This window comes from Peromyscus leucopus, chromosome 16_21, assembly GCF_004664715.2.
Source record: "Peromyscus leucopus breed LL Stock chromosome 16_21, UCI_PerLeu_2.1, whole genome shotgun sequence".
Lineage (NCBI taxonomy): Eukaryota > Metazoa > Chordata > Mammalia > Rodentia > Cricetidae > Peromyscus > Peromyscus leucopus.
In genome coordinates, this window is record NC_051084.1 from 11,655,407 (window position 1) to 11,677,553 (window position 22,147).

The following is a 22,147-nucleotide window of genomic DNA, read 5'->3' on the forward strand; positions in this document are numbered from 1 at the left end:
GTGGGAGAAAGATAAACAGCGTTACCTGCCTTGCTCTTCCCCACTTTCCTCTAGAGTGTGTCGCATCGGGCAAGGCCACGCCAAGGTCAGCCCTGGCCAGGCCCATGTCTGTGCTTGCTTTCTGAGAAAGCTCACTGAGGACACAGCACAGTGCGTCGGCAGAGCACCGAGGACACAGCACGGGCAGAGTCCGGTGCGGCTTCTTCCCCACCGCTTTAGGTTTCTCTGTGTAACAGCCCTGGTTGTCCTGGAACTAACTCGTTCTGTAGACCAGGCTGGCCTCGAACTCACAGAGATCTGCCTGCCTCTGCCTCCCAACTGCTGGGATTAAAGGCGTGCGCCGCCGCCGCTGCCGCCGCCGCCGCCGCCACCACCACCACCACCTGGCACTTTTTTTTTTTTTTAAATAAGTTGATATTGATTTTTACCTACTTTTAAAGATTATTTATTCTTGTATTTTATGCATAGGAGCACACTGTCTTCATGCATGCCAAAAGAAGGAATCTGACCCCATAACAGATGATTGTGAGCCACCATGTGGTTGCTGGGAATTGAACTCAGACCTCTGGAAGAGGAGCCAAGTGCTCTTAACTGCTGAGCCATCTCTACAGAGACCCTGTAGCCAAGCTTTTAACAATGTCAGAAAGGGGAGCCAGGTGTGGTGGCGCACGCCTTTGATCCCAGCACCTGGGAGGCAGAGGCAGGCAGATCTCTGTGTGTTTGAGGCCAGTCTGGTCTACAAAGCCAGTTCCAGGACAGTCCTGGCTGTTACACAGAGAAATCCTATGTTCAAAAACCAAAAACCAAACAAAAACAAAAACAAAAAAATCTCCAACCAAAAATAATGTCACAAGTTGTGGGGAAGGAAAGCATCTTAACTCATAGGGGTTGGTAGAATTCTTCTTTTTCTTTTGGGTTTTTTGTTTTTGTTTTTTTTGAGACAGGGTTTCTCTGTGTAACCCTGGCCATCCTGGAACTTGCTCTGTAGACCAGGCTTGCCTCAAACTCAGAGAGATCAGTCTGCCTCTGCCTCTGCCTCCCCCAGTGCTGGGACTAAAAGTGTGTGCCACCACCACCACCTGGCTGAATTCTTTTTCTTTGAACCTGAGGCAAGGAATATCTCCAGGAAACAAATCTCATCATAAAGCCATGTACAGCAAAGCTATGTCCTTTCTGAATACTAAGGGAAAACACTTGATTAAAAATTAATTACATTCCTACATAATTTCATTTAAAAAAAACTTTTTTTTTTTTTTTTTTTTTTTTTTGTTTCTATGAGACAAGGTCTCTATGTAGCTCTGGCTACCCTTCAGCTCACTCCATAGACCAGACTGGTCAACAATCCTTCTGTCTGTCTCTGTATACTGGGTGCTAGAATCACAAGTGTATGTCCCCATGCCTGGTCTGGGTAGTTTTTGTCACTGAGGAGATAGATAGCCTCGGCTAACGTTCTGGCATGTTCTGTGTATCTGGGCACGAACCTCTGTTATTGCTTAGAGTCACTTGGTTACAGCTCTCAAACAAAGGGAGGAAGGGACCCAGTGACGCCGCCACAGCCAGCTTAACACAGAGCGGGGAGTGAGTCTGCAGCCCCCGGCTCCCGATGCTCTGCATAACCAAGAGGCCGTGAGACAGCGGTGGAGGGCAGAGTTCAGACACAAAAGGCACAAGAGCCTAAGTGGCTGAGTCTCACTGGCGCTGGAGTCAGGCATCTGAATCTGGTGTGTCGCTCGCTCCTCGCTGAGTCCCCCCCACACCTGAAGCTGAGCTTACAGCTTAACGAGAGCAACCATGATCGTGTTTCCTGACCACTCACTGAGTTTAACATGATCTGGTGTTACAGGAATAGAGACTTGGATTACATACAGACATGGATTCCACGGAATCATGCTTACTGTCCAACCTTACGATGGAGACACTACCGTGATTACTGCTGTCTGTGAGTTCGAGGGTGTTTGTGTGCCTGAGCACCAACAGAGAGGAGGGGAGAACCTCAAATGTCCTGCTCTGTCACTCTTCACCATATTCCATAATCTCCTTAGATAAGGTGGCTCACTGAACCGGAAGCTGAAGCTGGCCATTTTTTTTTTTTTTTTTTTTTAAAGCTAGGCTGGCCAGTCAGCAAGCCCCAGCAATCCTCCTGCCTCTGCCCACCTCCTCCTAGCATGGGGGTTACACACATGTAGTCACACCTGGCTTTTCCATGGGTGCTGAGTATCTGAACTCAGGTACTCATGCTTTTTCAGCAAGCCCCCTTGCCAACTGAGTCGTCTCCCTGGCTCCAAGACGTTATTATTTGAAGAAAAACGACTGGAGACCAGGAAAATGCAACTCTCTGCATGGATGCTCAACCAAGATCCCTTCTTTCTTTCTTTTAAGATGTATTTATTTTTATGTGAATGCGTGTTTGCCTGCATGTATGTATGTGTGCCACACGCATGAAGTGCCTGAAGAAGCCAGAGGAGGGCACTGAATCCCTGGGGACTGGAGTTATAGAGAGTCGTGAGCTGTCACGTGGGTGCTGGAACAACCCCGGGCTCCTTGACGACGACGGAGCCGTCTCCCCAGCCCCCAGCCCCCACCTTTCCTGATTTACCTGAGTCACTCAATCCCACTTACGTTGGGCATGTTGTGGAAGAAGCTCCCCATCTTCACCATCAGGAGCATCATCACACCTGCGCCTACCAGAGATGCAAACTGAGGAGACAGAGCCGGTTGGAGAGAGACCATCAGGAGCGTGCTGGTCCCTGTCTTCAACTGAGGCCTTCTGTTTGCTGGGAAGCACGTCATTTGTTCTTCTTAAGAGGAGTTAGGGGTTCAGCACACATGCCTTTTAGGATCTTAGTGAAGCAGTCGACACATAGTAGTCACTTCATAAGTGTCCTGTGACTGCTGACTGGAATGTTCCAGTTTTCCCTGGAATCCTAATTGTCACAGCTTGGGACTATGGATCTCCTCAAGTATATGGCTTGTGTTCCTTCAAAACGTTAGCCACTCCTCACACAACTTAGAAACTCCACCCCCGAGCGGATACCTCACTGACAGCCCCAAGTGCCACCCATGCTACTTCCTGTGTAACTAGATGCCCCGCCTGTCCTGTGCTGCTGAGAGCTGTGACAACTTCCCATCTTCAGTGGCCTTTCATCTTGTCTGTTTGGTATCTGAAAGAGGACCTCATGATGTAGCCCTGGCTGTCTTGGAACTCACCCACTATGTAGACCAGGCTGGTCTCGAACTCACAGTCTCTGCTTCCTGAGTGCTGGGATTAAAGGTGTACACCCCCATGCCTGGTGTGTCTCATCTTTTTAAAAGGTTGTTTTTATTTCATGTGGATGACTATTTGCCTGCATGTATATATTTGCATCATGTGTGTGTCTGGTGCCTGAGGAGCCCAGATGAAGATGATGGATCTCCCAGAACTGGAGTTATGGGTGTTTGTGATCCACCTGATGTGAGTGCTGGGGATCAAACCTGGGTCTTCTATAAGCAGTTAATACTCTTAACCATTGAGTCATCTCTCCAGACCCCCAGCAGGGCTGGAAGATGAGTGCTGGAATTATAGGCATGTGCTACTATGTGCCCCCTCCCAATAACTTTTAAGACAAAATCTGAGCAAAAATTAAGGTGAGCATGGAATCCAAACTCTTCCCAGAGCCTCTCCACTGACTAGAACATTACAGCGAAATCAACCCAGATGAAGCCCTTCTACAAACAGCCATGCAGACAGCCACATGGACAGACGTGCATCTCTATGGGGACACAGTAGGGATGGGATCCCTTTTCAACACACCTGCTGTCTTCCTCCAGATTTGTCCTGGATAATAGTCCTGGCCATGGCTCCCGTGAACACACAAGACCTGAAAAAGGAGCTGACCACGTTGCAGAGGCCGATGGCTATTAAGTCCTGTGAAGAGACAGCAGGGCCTTTGAGCCCACTCTTGGTTGAGGAATCTGAAGTTGAGCTAGAGGTACACTGCCTTGAGAGGCTGGAGTTAGGGTTCTTATGCCCTTCCAACCACACTTGGCCGTAGCCTCAGGAAGCGTACAGGAAGGGCCGATCTGATCTAGATTACATTGTGTCTCTGGCCTAGCCTCTGATCATAAGGGAAGTACTTTCTGAAAGTAATAAAGCTGACTCCTGCTTTTTCCTCTTTTTCATGACCCCTGGGACTTGGGCAGACAGAGAGCTCAGTGCTGGCCTCTCCCCCTCTACACTAACCTAAGTGTCTGGCTGGGACACCGCTTGCCTCTGGGTCCCTCTTGACTTTTCGGGAAAGTACCACTTTCAGAGTAGTTGGAGATTTTTCCTAAAAAATAAAAGCAAAGGCCAAAGGCAGGGCATTGTCGTAACGACAGAGACGAGCAGCCTGGTCTGTATTGCTGTCTTGTGGCACTGGTGCCCCAGCATGCATCTGGCTTCTACGGCCATAGGGAAGGAAGACAGGGGCTCTGCCAGCTCAGCGGTACCATGCCATGTGTTATCACTCGCCACCCTGTTTTGAGACAGGACCTCATGTAGCCCAGGCTAGCTTCACTTGCTATGAAGCTAAGGCTGGCCTTTAACTCCTATCCTGCCTCTGCCTCTTGAGTGTTGGGTAACGAACATGTGCCCCCCCCCTGGTTAATTCTTTGCTTCTCTGCACCGTATATATCCATTCTAGGGGAATAATGCTTGTATGAGTTCAAAGTTACACATCCTCCACTTCTCAGAAACCTTATGTGGTTGCAGTCCAAATTATGGTGCAAGTAACTCTGGTTAAAGAGGAAGGTAGCCTTCATGTTGGGGGGGGGGGTGCTCAAATCAGAGAACAAGGGCACACGGGCTCCCTCACCTGGTTGGAGTTGATTCTGTAGTTATGGAAGCTGGCAATCTTCTTGCCCAGAGACACGAGCAGAAAGGAGCTCACTAAAGATAAAGACATGGCCTGTAAAATAACTCTGGTGAGAATGCCGAACTCTGGAGTCTCGGGGAACACGAAGCTGGAACAGAAGAGTGGAATTACTGCTGGGTGGTGAGGAGTCCCTTACCTTGCCTCTCCCACACCTCCTCACGCCAGGCAGGCCTTCTGGCCCCTCACTTGCCTGTTTTCCCTTCCTAACAACACTAAAGGACAAACAGAGAAATGGAGGCAGTGGCAAGCTTGCCGAAGCAGTGAGTGAGCTGAGCCAGGTTCCAAAGGCCATCAAAACAACATCCTCTGTGGGCTCAGCTCTAGTCCCACCTCACAGTGAGGACACACACCAGGTGTGATTGGAGGAAAATGTTTCCATCAAAACAACATCCTCTGCGGCTCGGCCCTAGTCCCCCCACCTTACAGAGAGGACACACACCAGGTGTGGTTGGAGGAAGATGTTTCTGCTGCTACCTGAGAGCATTCTGCGGGGTGTGCTGAAGGTTAACCCTCCATCCAGGATGCTTTAGAGCTCAAAGGCTCCACGAGTCCCTCTATTCACATTCTTCAGGACAGGCTCTCCTCCCTGCCCTTCACTGGGGTACATACAAATTCCACCCACAGTTTCTCTCCTGGAGTTTGTTTTTTTTACTTTCTGAATCAGAATCTCAGGTATCCCAGGCTGATCTGGAGTTCCCAGTGCTCCGTCTGTGCCTCCCCAGGCTGGGGTCACAGTTGTGTACCCTCACGCCTGGCTGACTGAACTGTGCACTTTAAAGAGTGAGTCTTCCGGTATGTCAAAATAATAATGAAAGAGTGGCACAAATAACTGTACCAGTGTATTTGATAACTCAGAATAAATGAGCAAATGTTGGGAATGATTCGAATTAACCAAGTGTTCTCCAGGAGCGACAGATAACCCGAAGCAGACACCGTGACCATGCGGTGTGATGGTTGGCAGCCACTGTCAACCTGAGTATCTGGATCACCTGGGAGATGAGCCTCTGGGCGTGTCTGGGGGAGACCTGCCCACTGTGGACAGTGCTGCACATGGCTGGGAGCCAGGACTGCAAGAGGAGGAGGGTGCATGCCTCCCTCTGCTTCCTGATGGAGAAGGCCTCCTTGGCCTCCTCCAGCCCGGGAGGCTGCATGCTCGCCTTATAACCGATATGACTAAACCCCTCTCCCTGTGCCGCTTCCGTCACAGAGTATTTTACCACGAGAAAGTGACCGAGACCAATAAGAGTTTTGTTTAACAACATGCAAGCTGGGCATGAGCATTTGCCTGCCCGTCAAAAACCCAGAGTCCACAGGGCCAGGAGTTCAATGCTTGGGCTGCCTAAGACCCCATCTCCAAAACACAAACTTAAAATATAGCACATTCCAGCCGGGCGGTGGTGGCGCACACCTTTAATCCCAGCACTCGGGAGGCAGAGCCAGGCGGATCTCTGTGAGTTCAAGGCCAGCCTGGGCTACCAAGTGAGTTCCAGGAAAGGCGCAAAGCTACACAGAGAAACCCTGTCTTGAAAAACCAAAAAAAAAATATATATATATATATATATATATATATATATATATATATATGTCACATTTCAAACTGAATTATAATTAAGAGTCTTCCCACAGTGAAACCTTCAGGCCTACGTAGCTTCACTGATGGATTCTACCAAGTGTGTAAGGAAATCATGCCAGTTTTATAGAAACTTCCAGAAACTGAAGACATAAGGAAAAGACCATCTCAGTCAATGTTTTTCATGACCAAAATGGAAGAGATCTGACCAACATATAAAATGATAATATGACAGAACCACACGGGCTTCCTCTCAGGACATGAGAGGGTTAACCTTCAAATGTGTATAACATTCACGATAGGAAAAGTCAAAAAGGGGAAAGAAACCCTGATGGTTGGGGGAGCTTATACACACATATGCACATGTGTGTGGATGGATGAATATATATATCTTCATGCCGACACAGTCCTTTACGCCTAATTTAGGAGAATGGATATGGTCTATCTTTCATTTCTCTATTTTTGTGGTAGACTTCCTGCAGAGCAATAATACCTTGTCCAATGAAAACGTCCTAGTTCAGGGTTAAAGCCCACATCTCCATTTTTGCTCATTTATGAAGTTGGGTAAGAAAGTGACTACTCCAAAGAGGTACATAGTAAATGCCGTTCACTGCACAAGTCCAAAGTGCAAGCCACTGTTTTCCTCCCCTACAGTCTGTGTCACTCAGTTGCTTTGGTTTGGTTTGGTTTTGGTTTTCCAAGACAGGGTTTCCCTGTGTAGCCCAGGCTGTCCTAGAACTTGCTCTGTAGACCAGGCTGGCTTCATAATCACAGAGATGGACCTGCCTCTGCCTCCCGAGTGCTGGGATTAAAGGTGTGCACCACCACCACCACCACCACCACCACCACCACCACCACCCACCACCACCACCACCACCACCACCACCACGACCACCACCACCACCACCCACCACCATCACCACCACCACCACCGCCCTGTGCTCAATTCTTATCAGCAAATCAAGATTAAAAAGAAGCTGGATGTGATAGAGCACATTTATAATTGGAGTACTTGGGATGTGCATGCTGGAGGGTCAGGAATTCAACGCTGGTCTAGACTACCTATATCACAAAAGCCAAACCCATTACCCAAAGCAATAAAACAGAAAACACCAGGAAATATGAGCATAGCAGGAGTTAAGTGACATTGTCCAATTTTACCAGTTCCTGGCAGCCATGGATAAATAAGAATAAAAAAAAAAAAAAAAAGGAGGGGACAAATAAAGAACATTCAAAGCAATGTTAAATTGGATTTTTGAAACGTTTTCTTCTCTATATGTGAATCTTAAAGGTAACTGAAGTGGGCTATGTATTTTGGGAGCCATTAAGAATACAAACCAGGCTGAGAGATGGATCAGTGGGTAATGCTCACTGCTGCTCTCCACCAAGCCTGACGTCCCGAGTGTGATTCCTGGGACTCTCGTGGTATAAGGAAAGAACCAACTCCCACGAGTTGTCCTTGGACCTCATATGCATGCTGTAGCATGCAATTCCCCACCAAAAAAAAAAAAAAATGTAAAGAAGAAAACACACACACACAAAATAAAACAGAAAAAATGTTTAAAAAGAATGCAAGTTGCTGGGCATGGTGGTATGCACACCTTTGTTCCCAGGTGGATCTCTGTGAGTCGAGGCCAGCCTGGTCTATAGAGGGAGTTCCAGGACCGCCAGGGCTGTTACACAGAGAAACCCTGTCTCCAACAACAACAACAACAACAAAGGAACGCACATATACTGAGTATTGGTATAGTCCACTGGTTACCATCAGAGACTTGGGAAGGACACAGAAATGAGCTTCAGTGGTGGCTGTACCACTGTCTGGATGTCGCGTCCTCTAACCTGACGAGCCTCAGTTTCCTCCACAGGAAGACTTGTACTACTGTGGGGGGCAGGGGAAGTAAATACGAAGTGTTCACCGCATCACTGTTCTCGTCCTCTGACTTCCCCTCGTCCTCCTGCCCCATGCTGGAGAGGCGGTGTCTGCTCCTGCCTGTTACAGGGTAGGATGTCAAATGCATTTGGCCATCACTGCATTTCAAAGGGAATGGTTAGGAGATGGGCCTGGTTCAACGTGACTGCGTGAAACAGCCTGCCTGTTGTCATCCTGGAGTTCAGCCAGTGTCCCTAGCACTTTGGGATTCCCCTTTGAACAATGTGGAGACAGGAGCAGTGTTCTTTAAAAGTCTGCCTGTGGGTGAGGACAATTCAGTCTAGTCCTTTCCGATCCAAGTCCAAACGGTAACTGTCTGATGGTGGCAAGAGTCTGCCCTGCAGTCACTCACAGATGAACCAAATGCGGAGGAGTCCTGAGTCCCTCAGAGCCGCCAGCACGGTCAGAGGAAGCTACCCAGTTAAGAAGAAAGTGTGGTGCAATGGATGGCCGAGTGCTCGCCTGGCCTGTGAGAGGCTCTAGCTTCAATCCCGCCCAATTTTAAAAAGAGAAGGAGGGAAAGGAAGGGGAGAGCCGCTGTAACCACACTCAAGTGGGTGACGGCGAAGCCACAATTCTCCCCAACATGGAAACCCGTGTTTTCTATTAGAGACACTAGGAAATGCGTCTCTCGTCCTATCTTTTGTTGTTGTTGTTTGGGGGAGGGGGATAGTCTCATGCAGCCCAGGTTAGCCTTGTGATTGATGTGTAGCCAAGGCTAGCCTTTAACTCCTAATCCTCCTGCCTCCACCCCCTAAATGCTGGGATTACATGTGGGCGCTACATGCCTGGCTTTCTTGCTCTGCTCTTGGAAGTTAATGAGACCAGGGCGGGGCTCTGTAGACCCATAATGCCTATAGACAAGAGGATCAAGTCTCTGGTGTTCTGGGCATCCAGCAGGTGTCTTAGTAAGCTGACAGGCTCTCTTAGGAGGAGAAACAGCTGTGCTGGCCCGTTTGTTCACACCCTCTGTTCCACACTCGATCTTGGCTGGAAGGCTGAGGCCTGCACATGTGTTCTAGGTGAACTTAGCAGTAGCCAAGTACTGCTAGGAAAGGCTCTGAGGTAGGCTGTGTGGAGAGAGGCCTAGAGAAGGTCTGAGAAGGGAAGAACAGCTGGCCATGAAGGCACACTCATCCCTGTCATCCCGGTCATCCCGGGACTTTTGAAGTTGAAGCAGGGATTAGCATTCAGACCGGCCCCTTGGGGACCCGCCCAGTGTCCTGACATCTCACTTAAAGTCCTCTTTAAGAAAAAACCCTCCTCCTTCTCTCTCTCTTCCTTCCTCTTTCTTGCCACCCTCTCTCTCTGCCCCTTCTCTTCCCTTCTCCTTCTGCCTTCCCCCTTTAATAATAAAACTTTTCGTGTGTGAACGCGCAAGCGCTATCTCATGGTATGAGTGACTTTCTGCTGTGCCCCTTGGCTCCACCCACCAAGCCCACTGAGAGTCAATTTTAAAATACAACCACAGGAAGACAGTGAGTTTGAGGCTAACCTGGGCTGTACAGCAAGACCCTCTCACAAAAATAAAAATAAAAATAAATAAATAAATAAATAAATAAATAAATAAATAAATAAGGGAAAAGCAATCTTGAAAGGTAGAATGACATGGTTGTCCATGGTGTGCATGACTTTAATCCCAGCACTCAGAGGCAGGAGGATCTCTGAGTTCAAGGCCAGCCTGGGCTACAGAGTTCCGGGACAGCCAGGGCTATGTACAGAGAAACCCTGTCTCAGAAAAACCAAAACCAACAAACCAAAAGGAAGAAGAAAGGAAAGTGACTGACCTGTAAGGAATCATGTTGATCAGCATCCTGCTGTTCTCTGTAGCCATGCTTATCTTGTTTGTAAGTATGGAGAAGCCAAGGATCTGTCGAGAGTTCAAAGGGGAAGCATACGATTAAAGCCTGTGCATTGCTTCCGGGAGCGGGGTGCAGAGGCCCAGCGTAACAGGGAATGAGATGCGGGTTGTCCTGACTGGAAAGTCAAGGGAGGCCTTCTGTTTTGATTCTCCAAGCTCCTTTTGGCATTGGAACCAAAGCAAGGGCAGCCCTGGTCTCTGACACATGGATGGGGACAGGGGGATGCTGGGGCCTCTCCCCCCACCAGTCTGCAGCGCAAGCTGCACGGGTGTGTGCGTCCTAAGAGCCCGCAGCCCAGCCCGTCTGGTTAGTCCGAACTCCAGGTTCAGTGAGAGCCTTTCTCAAAGGAACGAAGGGGAGGGGCTGGAGAGACACACAGGGCTTAAGAGCACATGCTTGTTCTTCCAGAGGACCCAAGTTCAGTTCCTGGCACCCACATCACTGCCTCAGAACCGCCTGTCACTGCTGCTCCAGGGGACCCAATATCCGCTTCTGGACTCTGAATATAAGGGCACTTATATTCACATGTACGTACCCCTGACATACACACATACAGAGAACTAAAAAAAAATTAAATTAAAAGAAAAGCCAAGGTAGAGAGCAACAGAAGAAAACCTGATGTCAATCTCTGGCCTCTAATGTGCCCACATGGGCAAGTGCTCTCAGCACACATGTGTGCATACATACACACCACACACATGACACATTTTAAAAACATAAGCATTTGGGTAGAGATCACTGTTGGTACAGCCTGGGGCCCACAGTTGAAAATAGTGTACTGTAGACTTGAAAACTGGGAAAGCGAAGGATCTTAAATGTTTTCACAGTGAAAAGATGGTCACTGGCCATGGGCTCTGTATCCATTGGCTGGCCGTGGGGCTCTGTGTCTGTAACCCCAGAACTTGAGGGTAGGCTGAGAGTTGGAGGCCAGCTTGAGCTGACCAAAACAAAGGAGCAAAGGAGATACACCTGTGTGGTGGCGGAGGCGTTGACTAGCCTGACTAAAGGTAACTATAACATGCCCAAACCTCTCCATGTGCAGGCAAGTATATAAAACTCTACTGTCAAGTACACCTGAGCAAGACCCAATTTTGTTTTTGGTTTTTCAAGGCAGGGTTTCTCTGCGTAGCCCTGGCTGTCCTGGAACTCAGTGATCTGCCTGCCTCGGCCTCCCAAGTGCCAAGATTAAAAGTACAGCAAACAGTCTTAACCACCCCCTGCCCTTGACTCTTGTTTCATAGTGTCTTCTCTGTCTTCCTAGGTTATAACTTTATGCTTTTTTTAAAGGGAGTATTTACCATCACTCATGGAAAGACACCTACCAGAAACAGCTCCATGGGGAACTCGATGGGGTAGCGGTTGAAGGAAATGCGGATGCACTTGTTAATTCTCAGAGCCACCACAGCAGTGAGGAACAGCAGGATGCTGGTGGAGTTGGCTTTGGGGAGAGCTACGCAGTAGTTAATTATGTTCTGAAAGAAGAAGACATTGCAGAGCTTTCCTTAGGGATATCATGGTTGCTGGAATCTAACAAATGGGCATTCTTCCCAAATTAAAGAGCAAAGAAGAGCTGCCTGGGTCAACTGGGCTCTGCTGGAACACCGAGGGTGGGTATGAGGGCTGTGTAGCTTCGGCAGTTTTCATTCATGCTAGGGATTGAACCCAGGGCCTTGCTCACGGTGAACAAGTGCTCTTCCACTGCACTATATCTCCAGCCCTCTATTTTATTCGTTTGAGATGAGGTCTCATTAAATTGCCCAAGCTGACCCTGAACTCATCTTGTAGGGCAAGCAGTCTTTGAACTTGTGATCCTCCTGCTTCAGTCTCCCAAGTGAGTGAGATTACAAGCCTGAGCCACCAGATTTACTTGGCTTAATATGTTGTTTTATTTTGCTTTTTAAATTGAAGAGTAGATACTAAAAAAGGCAATAAAGTTGAATAAAGAGAGAATATATTTATATGTTTCATTGTAAGGGAAAGGACCTAAGAATCTGTCTTGTGGGGGTTGGAGGTTCCTGGCTGGCCTGGAACTTGCTATATAAAAAGGGCTGGCCTCAACACTACTGAGATTCATCTGCCTCTGCCTCTTGAGTACGAAAGTTCTATTTGTTAACTGTCCACTGTTATTTTTCAGGCCATGCATGTTCTTTAGCTGAACTTCTGTTTTGTTTCTGCATTTGGGGGCTACTTACACCCCTGTGTATTTAGGATACAAGTCTGCTATGTGGTGTGTGATAGGGAGAATTATGGAATAGTAACTTCATGATGAAATTTCATTTTTTTTTTTGAGACAGGGTTTCTCTGTGTAGCTTTGCGCCTTTCCTGGAACTCACTTGGTAGTCCAGGCTGGCCTTGAACTCACAGAGATTCACCTGGCTCTGCCTCCTGAGTGCTGGGATTAAAGGCATGCGCCACCACTGCCATGCTAAATTTAATTTTCTTAAAGTTAGTTATTTAGTGTATGAGCATGTAAGTATGGTAGTCCATTCTCTCCTTCCTGCAGGCTACAGGGATACAGCTTAGCTCTACACACTTGCTGGCAGTCAACTCTACCAGCTGAGCCATGTCACTGACCCCATGGCCAATTTTTTTTTTTAAGGCAGGGTTTCTCTGTGTAGCCCTGGCTAGCTTCGAACTCAGAGATCCACCTGCCTCTGCCTCCTGAGAGCTGGGGTTAAAGGAGTATGCGCCACTGCCCTGCTCCATGGACAAATTTTAATTCAAACCATCTGGCTTAAAAGGCTGAGTTGAAGTGGTTATTGCATCTGAGCATATGCTCAGACCAGCTTCTGCAGTTGACCAGAAACCCACAGGAGATGGAGTTACTTCTGGGCCCTCTTATCCTTCTGGTACAGGCAGAAGTCTGTCCACTTGGGCCCACCTTTCTTCCTAGGCCAGAGGAGGGCTGTGTGAACTCTGGAGAGGCTTGAGGTTACTCACGTAGAAGAAGGAGACGGGACCAGCGTGGAAACTGATCATAATCCCAAAGACGCATGTCATCTGGGCCAGTATGATGTGTAGGGCCACAGCAGCCAGGTAAGCGCTGATTGCGGCATCTGGAAGGTATGTGGCCATGAAGCCCATTCCCAGCATACCCATTGACAGCTGTGGGGTTGGGGAGAAAAGAAAAAAACAGAGACTCAGGTCACTGTGCTGGCTAGTTTTATGTCAACTTGACACAGGCTAGAGTCATCTGAGAGGAAGGAGCCTCAACTGAGAAAATGACCCCATAAAGACCTGGTTGTAAGCAAGCCTACAGGGCATTTTCTTAATTAGTGATTGATGGGGGAGGGCCCAGCCCTTTGCGGGTAGTGCCACCCCTGAGCTGGTGGTCCTGGCTTCTCTAAGGAAGCAGGTTGAACATGCCATGGGGAGCAAGCCAGTAAGCGGCACCCTCCATGGTTCTGCATCAGCTCCTGCCTCCAGGTTCCTGCCCTGCTCGAGTCTCTGCCTTCACTGCCATAACGAACTGTTACACGGATCTGTGACTGAAACAGACCCGTTCTTCCCCAAGTGCATGTCGTGGTGTTTCATCACAGCAACAGTCACCCTCCCTGAGACAGTCATCAAGTCAGCGATAGCATCAACTGGACTCCCCAGGGGCCCCACGGCCTCTGCTCAAAAAAGATCTCAACCAAAAGACGAGGGGCGCCTTGGAGAGCTCCCCAGTGAGCTGGGGTCCCTGGGTGTAGACTCAAAGGTTCCCAGCAAGCCCCGGCCCACACTCTTCTTTTTCTTCTGAAACGCTGGCGGCTCTCAGCATCTTTCCCCAGGTTCTCTGCCCTCCAGATGGACATGGAGGAGGGATGACAGGGACCAGGCTCATCTTTCCAAAGGCCTTGGGTCCGAGCCCCCTCACCTCTGAGGAATGCAGGTTTTCACAGAGGAGAAGACAAGAGGGGCTGAGAAGCAGAACGTGATGTGGTGGTGCTCCCCTGCGGCCCCAGCACTCAGGAGGAGCAGGAGTTCAAGGGCGTCCATGACTACACAGTGAGTGTTAGAGCAGCCTGGGCTAGGTGAGACCCTGTCCCCAAACAAGCAAGCAAACCAACCCAAATGCCAGATCAGAAATCCTGGCCTTGTGACTCCTGTGTATTAAAAATGATTCAATGGGAGCCAGGCGGTGGTGGCGCACGCCTTTAATCCCAGCACTCGGTCGGCAGAGGCAGGCGGATCTCTGTGAGTTTGAGGCCAGCCTGGGCTACAGAGTGAGATCCAGGACAGCAAGGGCTACACAGAGAAAGCCCGTCTCGAAAAACAAAACAAAACAAAACAAAACAAAAAAGATTCAATGGGGGCTGTCGTGGTGGCGCACACCTTTGATCCCAGCACTCTAGTGGCACAGGCAGGCAATCTCTGTGAGGCCAGCTGGTCTAAATACCAAGTTTTGAGACCTTGTCTCAAAAAAAAATCAACAACAACAACAATAATAAAAAGAAGATTCAATGGAACTTTCTTAAATCTTTGGCATACCACTGAGCCATATCTTCAGCCCAAGTCTCCCTTTCTTGTACTTTAAAATTTTTAAAAGATATATTCTTGGGGCTGGAGAGATGGCTTAGAGGTTGAGAGCACTGACTGCTCTTCCAGAGGTCCTGAGTTCAATTCCCAGCACCCACGTGGTGGCTCACAACCATCTGTAATGAGATCTGGCACCCTCTTCTGTATACATAATAAATAAATAAATCTTAAAAAAAAAAAAAAAAGATATATTCTTTTTTTTTTTTAAAGGTTCTACAAGACAGGGTTTCTCTGTGTAGCCCTGGGTGTCTCAGAACTCATTTTGTAGACCAGGCTGGCCTCGAACTCACAGAGATCCACCTGCATCCACCTCATGAGTGCTGGGATTAAGGGCGTGCGCCACCCCCACCCCCGATATATTTTATTTATGTAAATGTACCTGTGTGTGTCTGCCCACGCATATAGCAGCCTGAGGAGGCCAGAGGAAGGTGTCAGAGCCCTGGGACTCGAGTTACAGGGGTTGTGAGCTGCCCTACATGGGTGCTGGGAACTGAACCTGGGCCTCTGTAAGAGCCGCAGCGCTTTACACACTCGTCATCTCTTCTGCACTTTACACACTCGCCGTCTCTCCTGCACTTTACACACTAGCCGTCTCCCCTGCACTTTACACACTAGCCGTCTCCCCTGCACTTTTACACACTCATTGTCTCTCCTGCACTTTACACACTGGCCGTCTCTCCTGCACTTTACACACAAGGCTTCTCTCCTGCACTTTACACACTCGCCGTCTCCCCTGCACTTTACACACTCGCCGTCTCTCCTGCACTTTACACACTCGCCATCTCTCCTGCACTTTACACACTAGGCTTCTCTCCTGCACTTTACACACTAGGCTTCTCTCCTGCACTTTACATACTAGCCGTCTCTCCTGCACTTTACACACTTGCTGTCTCCCCTGCACTTTACACACTCGCCGTCTCTCCTGCACTTTACACACTAGGCTTCTCTCCTGCTCTTTACACACTAGGCTTCTCCCCTGCACTTTACACACTCGCTGTCTCTCCTGCACTTTCGTGTTAAGATGCTCAGATTGGCTTTGACCTCACTCTGCAGTCCAAGCAGCCTTTAGGCTGTGTACCACGCCTGTGCCTTGTGCCTGCTGTGGCCAGCAGAGGGCTTCAGATCCCAGGAGCTGGAGATGCACGTGGCTGTGAGCCGCAGGGGTGCTGGCCACTGAACCTAGTCCTCTGCAAGAGCAACAAGTGCTGTTCCCCTCTGAGCCATCTCTTCAGCCACAGGCATAAGCCCCTCTTTTCCCTGGGATTTCCTAGAAGAAACCTGCTGTTGTCTGAGGTGTTTTCCTTTATCCTGCTGCCCGAGGGGCATTTTCTCCCCTTTGCCTTTAGTTTTCAGAAGCTTAGCTATCATTTATCTCCATGTGGATTTTCAGTTTTTCTACTCAAGAGTTTTCTCAGCCTGCTAAGCTTGTACATTTATGTATATAAACGTGGGGAGTGGGCTGGAGAGATGGCTCAGTGATTAAGAACACTGGCTGTTCTTCCAGAGGTCCTGAGTTCAATTCTCAGCAACCAGATGGCGGCTCACAACCATCTGTAATGAGATCTGGCGCCCTCTTCTGGCCTGCAGGGATACATGCATACATAATAAATAAATCTTTAAAAAATAATAAAATAAACGTGGGGAGTATGTAGCTATCATTTTATAAAATACTTCAACTAGATCCTCATTCATTTATTCCTTCATTAGAGTCTCATTATGTGGCCCAGGCTGGCCTCAAACTCCTGGGCTCAGGTGATGCTCCTGTCTTGGTCTCCCTAGTAGCTAGGACCAGAGGCAGGTGGCATTGAGAGGCGTGCTAAAGGGCCAGTCCATCCTCTACACAGCAACCACCTCACCGATGCTTGCAATGGGACAGACAGGCTCTGGCTGACTATTTCACACGAAGTTTTTCACCCAATCCTCGCGAAGACCTTGCAGAACACACTATTCCCATTTTATACACTAAAGAGCGGAGGTTCACTGGGGTGTAAGCATTTCCCAAGGCAGTCAGCTCACAGGGACTGGTGCTGTCCACTGAGGGGCACCTTTGCAGGCTCCTGGGAGCCTCACCTCGTGAGAGGCAGCCCTGGGGAGATGGGTGAGAATTAGCCAGAGTGTGGGTCAGCTGGGAGGACAGAGAAGGACATCTGGAAAAATGGCTGGCGCATGGTGGGGGAGCAGCAGGTGACCTTGGTGACAGCTCCAGAGCCAACGTGGAGACTTTGGTTAGCGCTGCGTTACTGTCCTTCGGCTGCGCTTGTTATTGCAGAATCTGACTCCACCTGAGTTCTCTGATGCTTGTCAACCAAAAGTTCAGCTTGTGAGACCACCTTCTTGTCTCAAGACTAGAGAGAGTGAGTCTTGAAAGGAAAAACCAGGAATGGGCTCTTGGCCCCTGGACCCTCCTCTTTCTTAGAAAGGGCTGTTGAGAAAGCTCAGAATAGTATTCTACGTCAGTGTGGGCAGTGTCCAAGGCAGGAGAAGATCCCTGTCTGAGGAGACTGTCCGTACGCTCTCCAAGTGCTCAGAGAGAAATCACTGTGATTCCGACACACCAGTTACAGGAGGGCCTCTTAAAACTGCTGTGTTGGTCACGGTGCCACTGTGACCAAATGCCCGGCAGGATGGGGCCAGTGTCCATCACGGCAGCATGGTGGCAGGGTGTGCAAATGACATTCCCTGCTCACTCACAGCCTGCAAAGTAGGAAGCCAGGAGGTGGGACTGCCAGACAAAACCTCAGGCCTGCCCGGGAGCTCATTTCCTCCATGGTCTCTGTCTTCTAAAGGATCTGGAGCCTTCCAAAATAGTGCCACCAGCTGAGGACCAAGGGTCCACTCACAGGAGTCTTCAGGGGAACATTTCACATTCAAACCACAACAGACCCAGTCTTTCGTGTTTTTTTTTTTAAGAATTTGGAGATTCAGCTCCTACCTGAATAATTCCAGTCAGGAAAGTTGTACTTGCTACCGCGCTCAAGGATCCGTTATAGTTTATGTAGAAGGTTGGGAGAGAAAAGTCATCCTTGACAAAAGTTCCCATGATCAGGTGGCCGTTGTTGAACGGTCTCTCCTTCAGGACGTTGATCATGAGAGCACTGACGAGGAAGAAGGGGCCTGTGAAAGAAGTTTGGGAAACAGACTGCAAGGTTAGAGAAACTGGATGATCACTGCTGTGGTTTAACAAATCATCATCGAGAAGGAAGAGAAAGCAGGGAGGAGATCGGGGGCTTCCCAGATCTAGAGCTGCTGGTTCAGGAGCTTCACCTCTCTGTGTCATGGCGTACAGGGTGGGACTCAAGCACAGGCTGGCTGGAAGTTACCGTCACGCTTAGCCATTGTGCCAGCACCCAGACTGAGTTAAAGGAGGATGGAGCCAGGCACGGTGGCACACACTTTAACCACCCCCCCCCCCCCCCCCACCCCACCCCCCACCCCCCGCACTCAGGAGGCAGAGACCTCTAGGAGGGCAAGTTCAGCCTGGTCTACATGGCAAGTTTCAGGCTAGCCAGAGCGACATAGTGAGACCCTGTCCACAGCGGGGGAGGAGAGGGAGGGTGTCCAGAGTGTCATCAGAGTAACAGGAAGAAAACCATACCCAACACTTCTGAAGGGAGCCAAGTGCAAGGAGAGAAAAAACCAGCTTCAGGCGGTTTCCTTTTGTACTCGTGTTGACATCGGGAATGTGGGAATAAATGTGTTTTGGTCATATTCAGATGGAAAATAAACATGTAGCATGTTTGAGTCAAGCGTGCGAAGGATGCACTTACAGAAGCAGAGCGGCATCCCGTGTCTAGGGGCTGGGAGTGGTGGCCAGGCAGCAGGCTGCTTGGGAGAGGACACGGAGAAGAATACTGAATGGTCACCTCCTTCAGGGAGAGCGCAGTGGGAGCTTCTCCAAAGAGCATTTGTGATGTGGCTTCTGTGCAGGTCCACCTAGGGTTGGTAGATCCTCTCCTCATGCGACCTCAGCTAGTCTAGTCACTTCTAAGTTAGCAGGCAGACTTCCAGCCCAGGAAGTGTCTGTCCTGTGGAGCTTAGTGTTTTGATTACTATGACAGATTTCTTAGTATAAGTTAATTAAGCTGGCACACTGTATTAGAAATCACGAAGTATGGTTGTTAGGGACCCAGCAGATGGACTGATCTATTCTAGCATTATTAAAAAATCACTATGGACTTAAGGTTTGTTTGTTTGTTTTTTAGATTTACTTATTTTGTTTTGTTTTATGTGTATGGGTGTTTTGCCTGCATGTATGTCTGTGCACTAAATGTGTGCCTGGTGCCCATGGAGGTCAGAAGACAGCATCAGATCCCCTGTAACTGGAGTTATAGATGGTTATAAATCACCATGTGGGTGCTAGGAACTGAAATCAGGTCTTCTGCAAGAGCAGCAAGTGCTCTTAACCACTGAGCCATCTCACCAGCCCCAGAGTTTGATTTTTAGAGGTACGCACACAGAGCTAAGGACTGTTTTGAGTCCCCAAGAAGACTTCAGACTTGGACTTCGGAACAATGAACTATGAACTATAACTATAACTATGGAGAGAGACTGTGAGAAAGACTGAACACACTTTGCACTAGGGGACAGATGTGGGTTTGAGGAGCCAGAGGTCAGATGCTATGCTTTGATCTCAAATGCTCTCTGAAAGCTCCTATGTTGAAGTCTTGATGTTCACGCTACTGGAAATGGATGAAGTCGGACAGTCCTTGAGGACATGCCCTTGAGGAGTAACTCTTGTCCTTGCCCCATGTGTGTGTGCATGTATAGTCATGTGCATGCATGTGTATGTATGTATATGTATGTATTTATGTGTATGCATGCATGCATGAATGTGTGTATCTGTGTTTTTGTGTAAATGTGTCTGTGTGTATGTCCACATGTCTATGTGTATATATGTATATGTGCATGTGTCTATATATGCATATTTTTCTTGTGGGCATACCTGTGTGTGTGTATATGTGCTCATGTGTGTGCATGTGTGCATGCATACACGGATGTGCCGGTGTGTTCATGTCTATGTCTGCTTATGTGCTTCTCTGTGTGCATGTGCCTATACAAGTCTTTGTGTCTGAGTGCACACGTGCTCTGGCTGCCACAGGTGAGCTGCTTTGCCCCACCACATACTTCAGACCACGATGCTAAGCTTCCAGATGGGCCCAGAAACAATAGATCCATGTGACACAGACTGAGACCTCTCGACCGTGAGCCAATGGAAACCTTCCCTGTTTAAGCTAGTAGTGTTCCCAAGCATTTCCTCACGGGGACCGAAAGCTGACTGGCACCGGCTGCTAAGCAACAAGTAAATAACTGACCTATCACCTAGCTCCCGTGGCTCCGGCACTGAACTCACCGATGGACATTTGATGACATGATCCTAATATTACATAAATGACTGAAGAGCAGAAGGCAGCGTAAGTCACGTTGAGGGGAGGGATCAGCTGCCTCGTCAGCAAACTAAGTGTCAGGCCTGAAAAGCAAAAGGACTTCCTTAAGCAAAGACGGTAGTTTGGCTTTAAAAGTTACCTTAAACTGGCGTCACTGGTGCTCACCTTTAACCCCAGCACTTAGGAGGCAGAGGCAGGAGGATCTCTGTGAGTTCGGGGCCAGTCTGGTCTACAGAGCAAGTCCTAGAACAGCCAGAGCTGTTATTCAAAGAAACCCTGTCTCAAAAAAATTTTTAAAAAAAAGTTACCTTAAATAAAAATGGCTATGAATGCTGAGACCATATGTATAGAGCTCTTTATAGTGTCCTAGTTTCCAACGTGCTTTTCTATTTAGCTTTTGTTTTTGTTTTTTTGAAACAGAGTCTCACATTGCCCAGGCTGGCTTTGAACTCACTATGTATCTGAGAGTGACTGTGACCCTCTGTTCCTCTTGTCTCCACCTCCCGAGTGCTGAGATTACAGGTGTAAGCCACGTGCCGGTCTGTGAGAGCTAGAGACTGAACCCGGGGCTCGTGAATGCTGGCAGGCACTTTACCGCCTGAGCTACAAACCGTGCATCTCAGCTCTGTCACGGACTCACTGAGCGGTTGTAACGCCGACGTGGACAGGAGACGTTGCAGCGTGGACACTCGAGCTCCAGCATCTCGGTCCAGTGCTCATTCCCTCCCAGCTCCAGAAGGCCCGGGGGGCTGGACAGACGGGCCAGCAGTGCAGAGAGCCTGCTGCTCTTCCAGGGACCTGAGTTTGGTTTCCAGCACCAAGGTTTGGCAGCAGCCAGCCTCCTATAACTCCAATTCTAGGGGGCTGCATGCCTCTGGCCACTGAGGGCACCTGTACTAACATGTACATACTCACACACAGACATGCACATATACACATAAGTGAAAGTATTCAAAAAGAAAAAAGGCAGCCCTGGAATCCCCCAGGGCCAAAGACAGAGCTGGAGAACAGCACAAAATCACACAAAACTCCCTTGCCTCCTGGTTGCCTGTCTTCTCTAGGCTAACCATCCTGAGGTCTTTTCTTAGTATTCCTAAACAAGGCTTTAAAGATACTTATTTACGGCTGGGTGTGGTGGTGCAGCACTGGGGAGGCACAGGCAGAGGGAGCTCTGTGAGTTCAAGGCCAACCTGGTCTATGTAGTGAGTTCCTAGTCTCTATGTAGAGAGACCTTGTCTAAAACAACAACAAACCACCAAAATGCTCATTTATTATTATGGTGTGTGTGGGGGGGGGGGTCAGAGGACAGCTTCATGGAGCTGGTTCTCTCCTTCCGTGTTTCAATGGGTTCTGAGGTTTCAACTCGGATCATCAGGCCTGCAACCTCAGGCAGCAAGCACTCTCCCAGTGAGTGAGCTATGTCCTCGCTCCCTGTCTTTTGTGGAACATTATTTTAACAAGGCAAAGATGTGTTACATTTGTTAATGCTACAGAGTTACTTTAACTATGTGAAGGTGTGTTACATTTATTTCTGCTGCCTTTGTTAAGGATGTAAAGATGTGTTACATTTGTGCTGCCTTTGTTAATTGATGAGAAGATGTGCTACATTTGTGTTGCATTTGTTTAATTATGTAAAGATGTGTTACATTTGTGTTGCCTTTGTTTAATTATGTAAAGGTGTGTTACATTTGTTTCACCTTACCTGCCTAAGGCACCTGATTGAACTAATAAAAAGCTAAGCAGCCAATAGGAAGGCAGGAGAGGGATAGGCAGGGCTGGTGAATAAGTAGGAGGAGAAATCTAGGCTCAAGAGAGAAGATGGAAGGAGAGAGTGAGAGAGAAAGAGAGGGACACACTCGGGCCAGAAGCTGGGCAGCTGCCAGCCAGCCACGAGAAGGAGTGAAAGTAGGACATGCAGAAAGAAAGAAAGGAAGGAAGGAAGGAAGGAAGGAAGGAAGGAAGGAAGGAAGGAAGGAAGGAAGGAAGGA

The 22,147-nt window shown here is 48.7% G+C and overlaps 1 protein-coding gene across 1 annotated transcript in view; it reads right to left on the reverse strand.

Annotated features, from left to right (window-relative positions):
• Slc26a8 (solute carrier family 26 member 8) overlaps positions 1 to 22,147 on the reverse strand; it is a 65,000-nt gene that overhangs the window by 22,128 nt on the left and 20,725 nt on the right. The window contains exons 4-11 of the mRNA XM_028888424.2: positions 20,126 to 20,242; positions 17,708 to 17,889; positions 13,195 to 13,359; positions 11,577 to 11,726; positions 10,180 to 10,262; positions 4,833 to 4,980; positions 3,791 to 3,904; positions 2,620 to 2,697 (exon numbers count right to left, since the gene is read on the reverse strand). Coding sequence (XP_028744257.1) covers positions 2,620 to 2,697; positions 3,791 to 3,904; positions 4,833 to 4,980; positions 10,180 to 10,262; positions 11,577 to 11,726; positions 13,195 to 13,359; positions 17,708 to 17,889; positions 20,126 to 20,242 — 1,037 coding nt within the window. The remainder of the gene's footprint in view (positions 1 to 2,619; positions 2,698 to 3,790; positions 3,905 to 4,832; positions 4,981 to 10,179; positions 10,263 to 11,576; positions 11,727 to 13,194; positions 13,360 to 17,707; positions 17,890 to 20,125; positions 20,243 to 22,147) is intronic.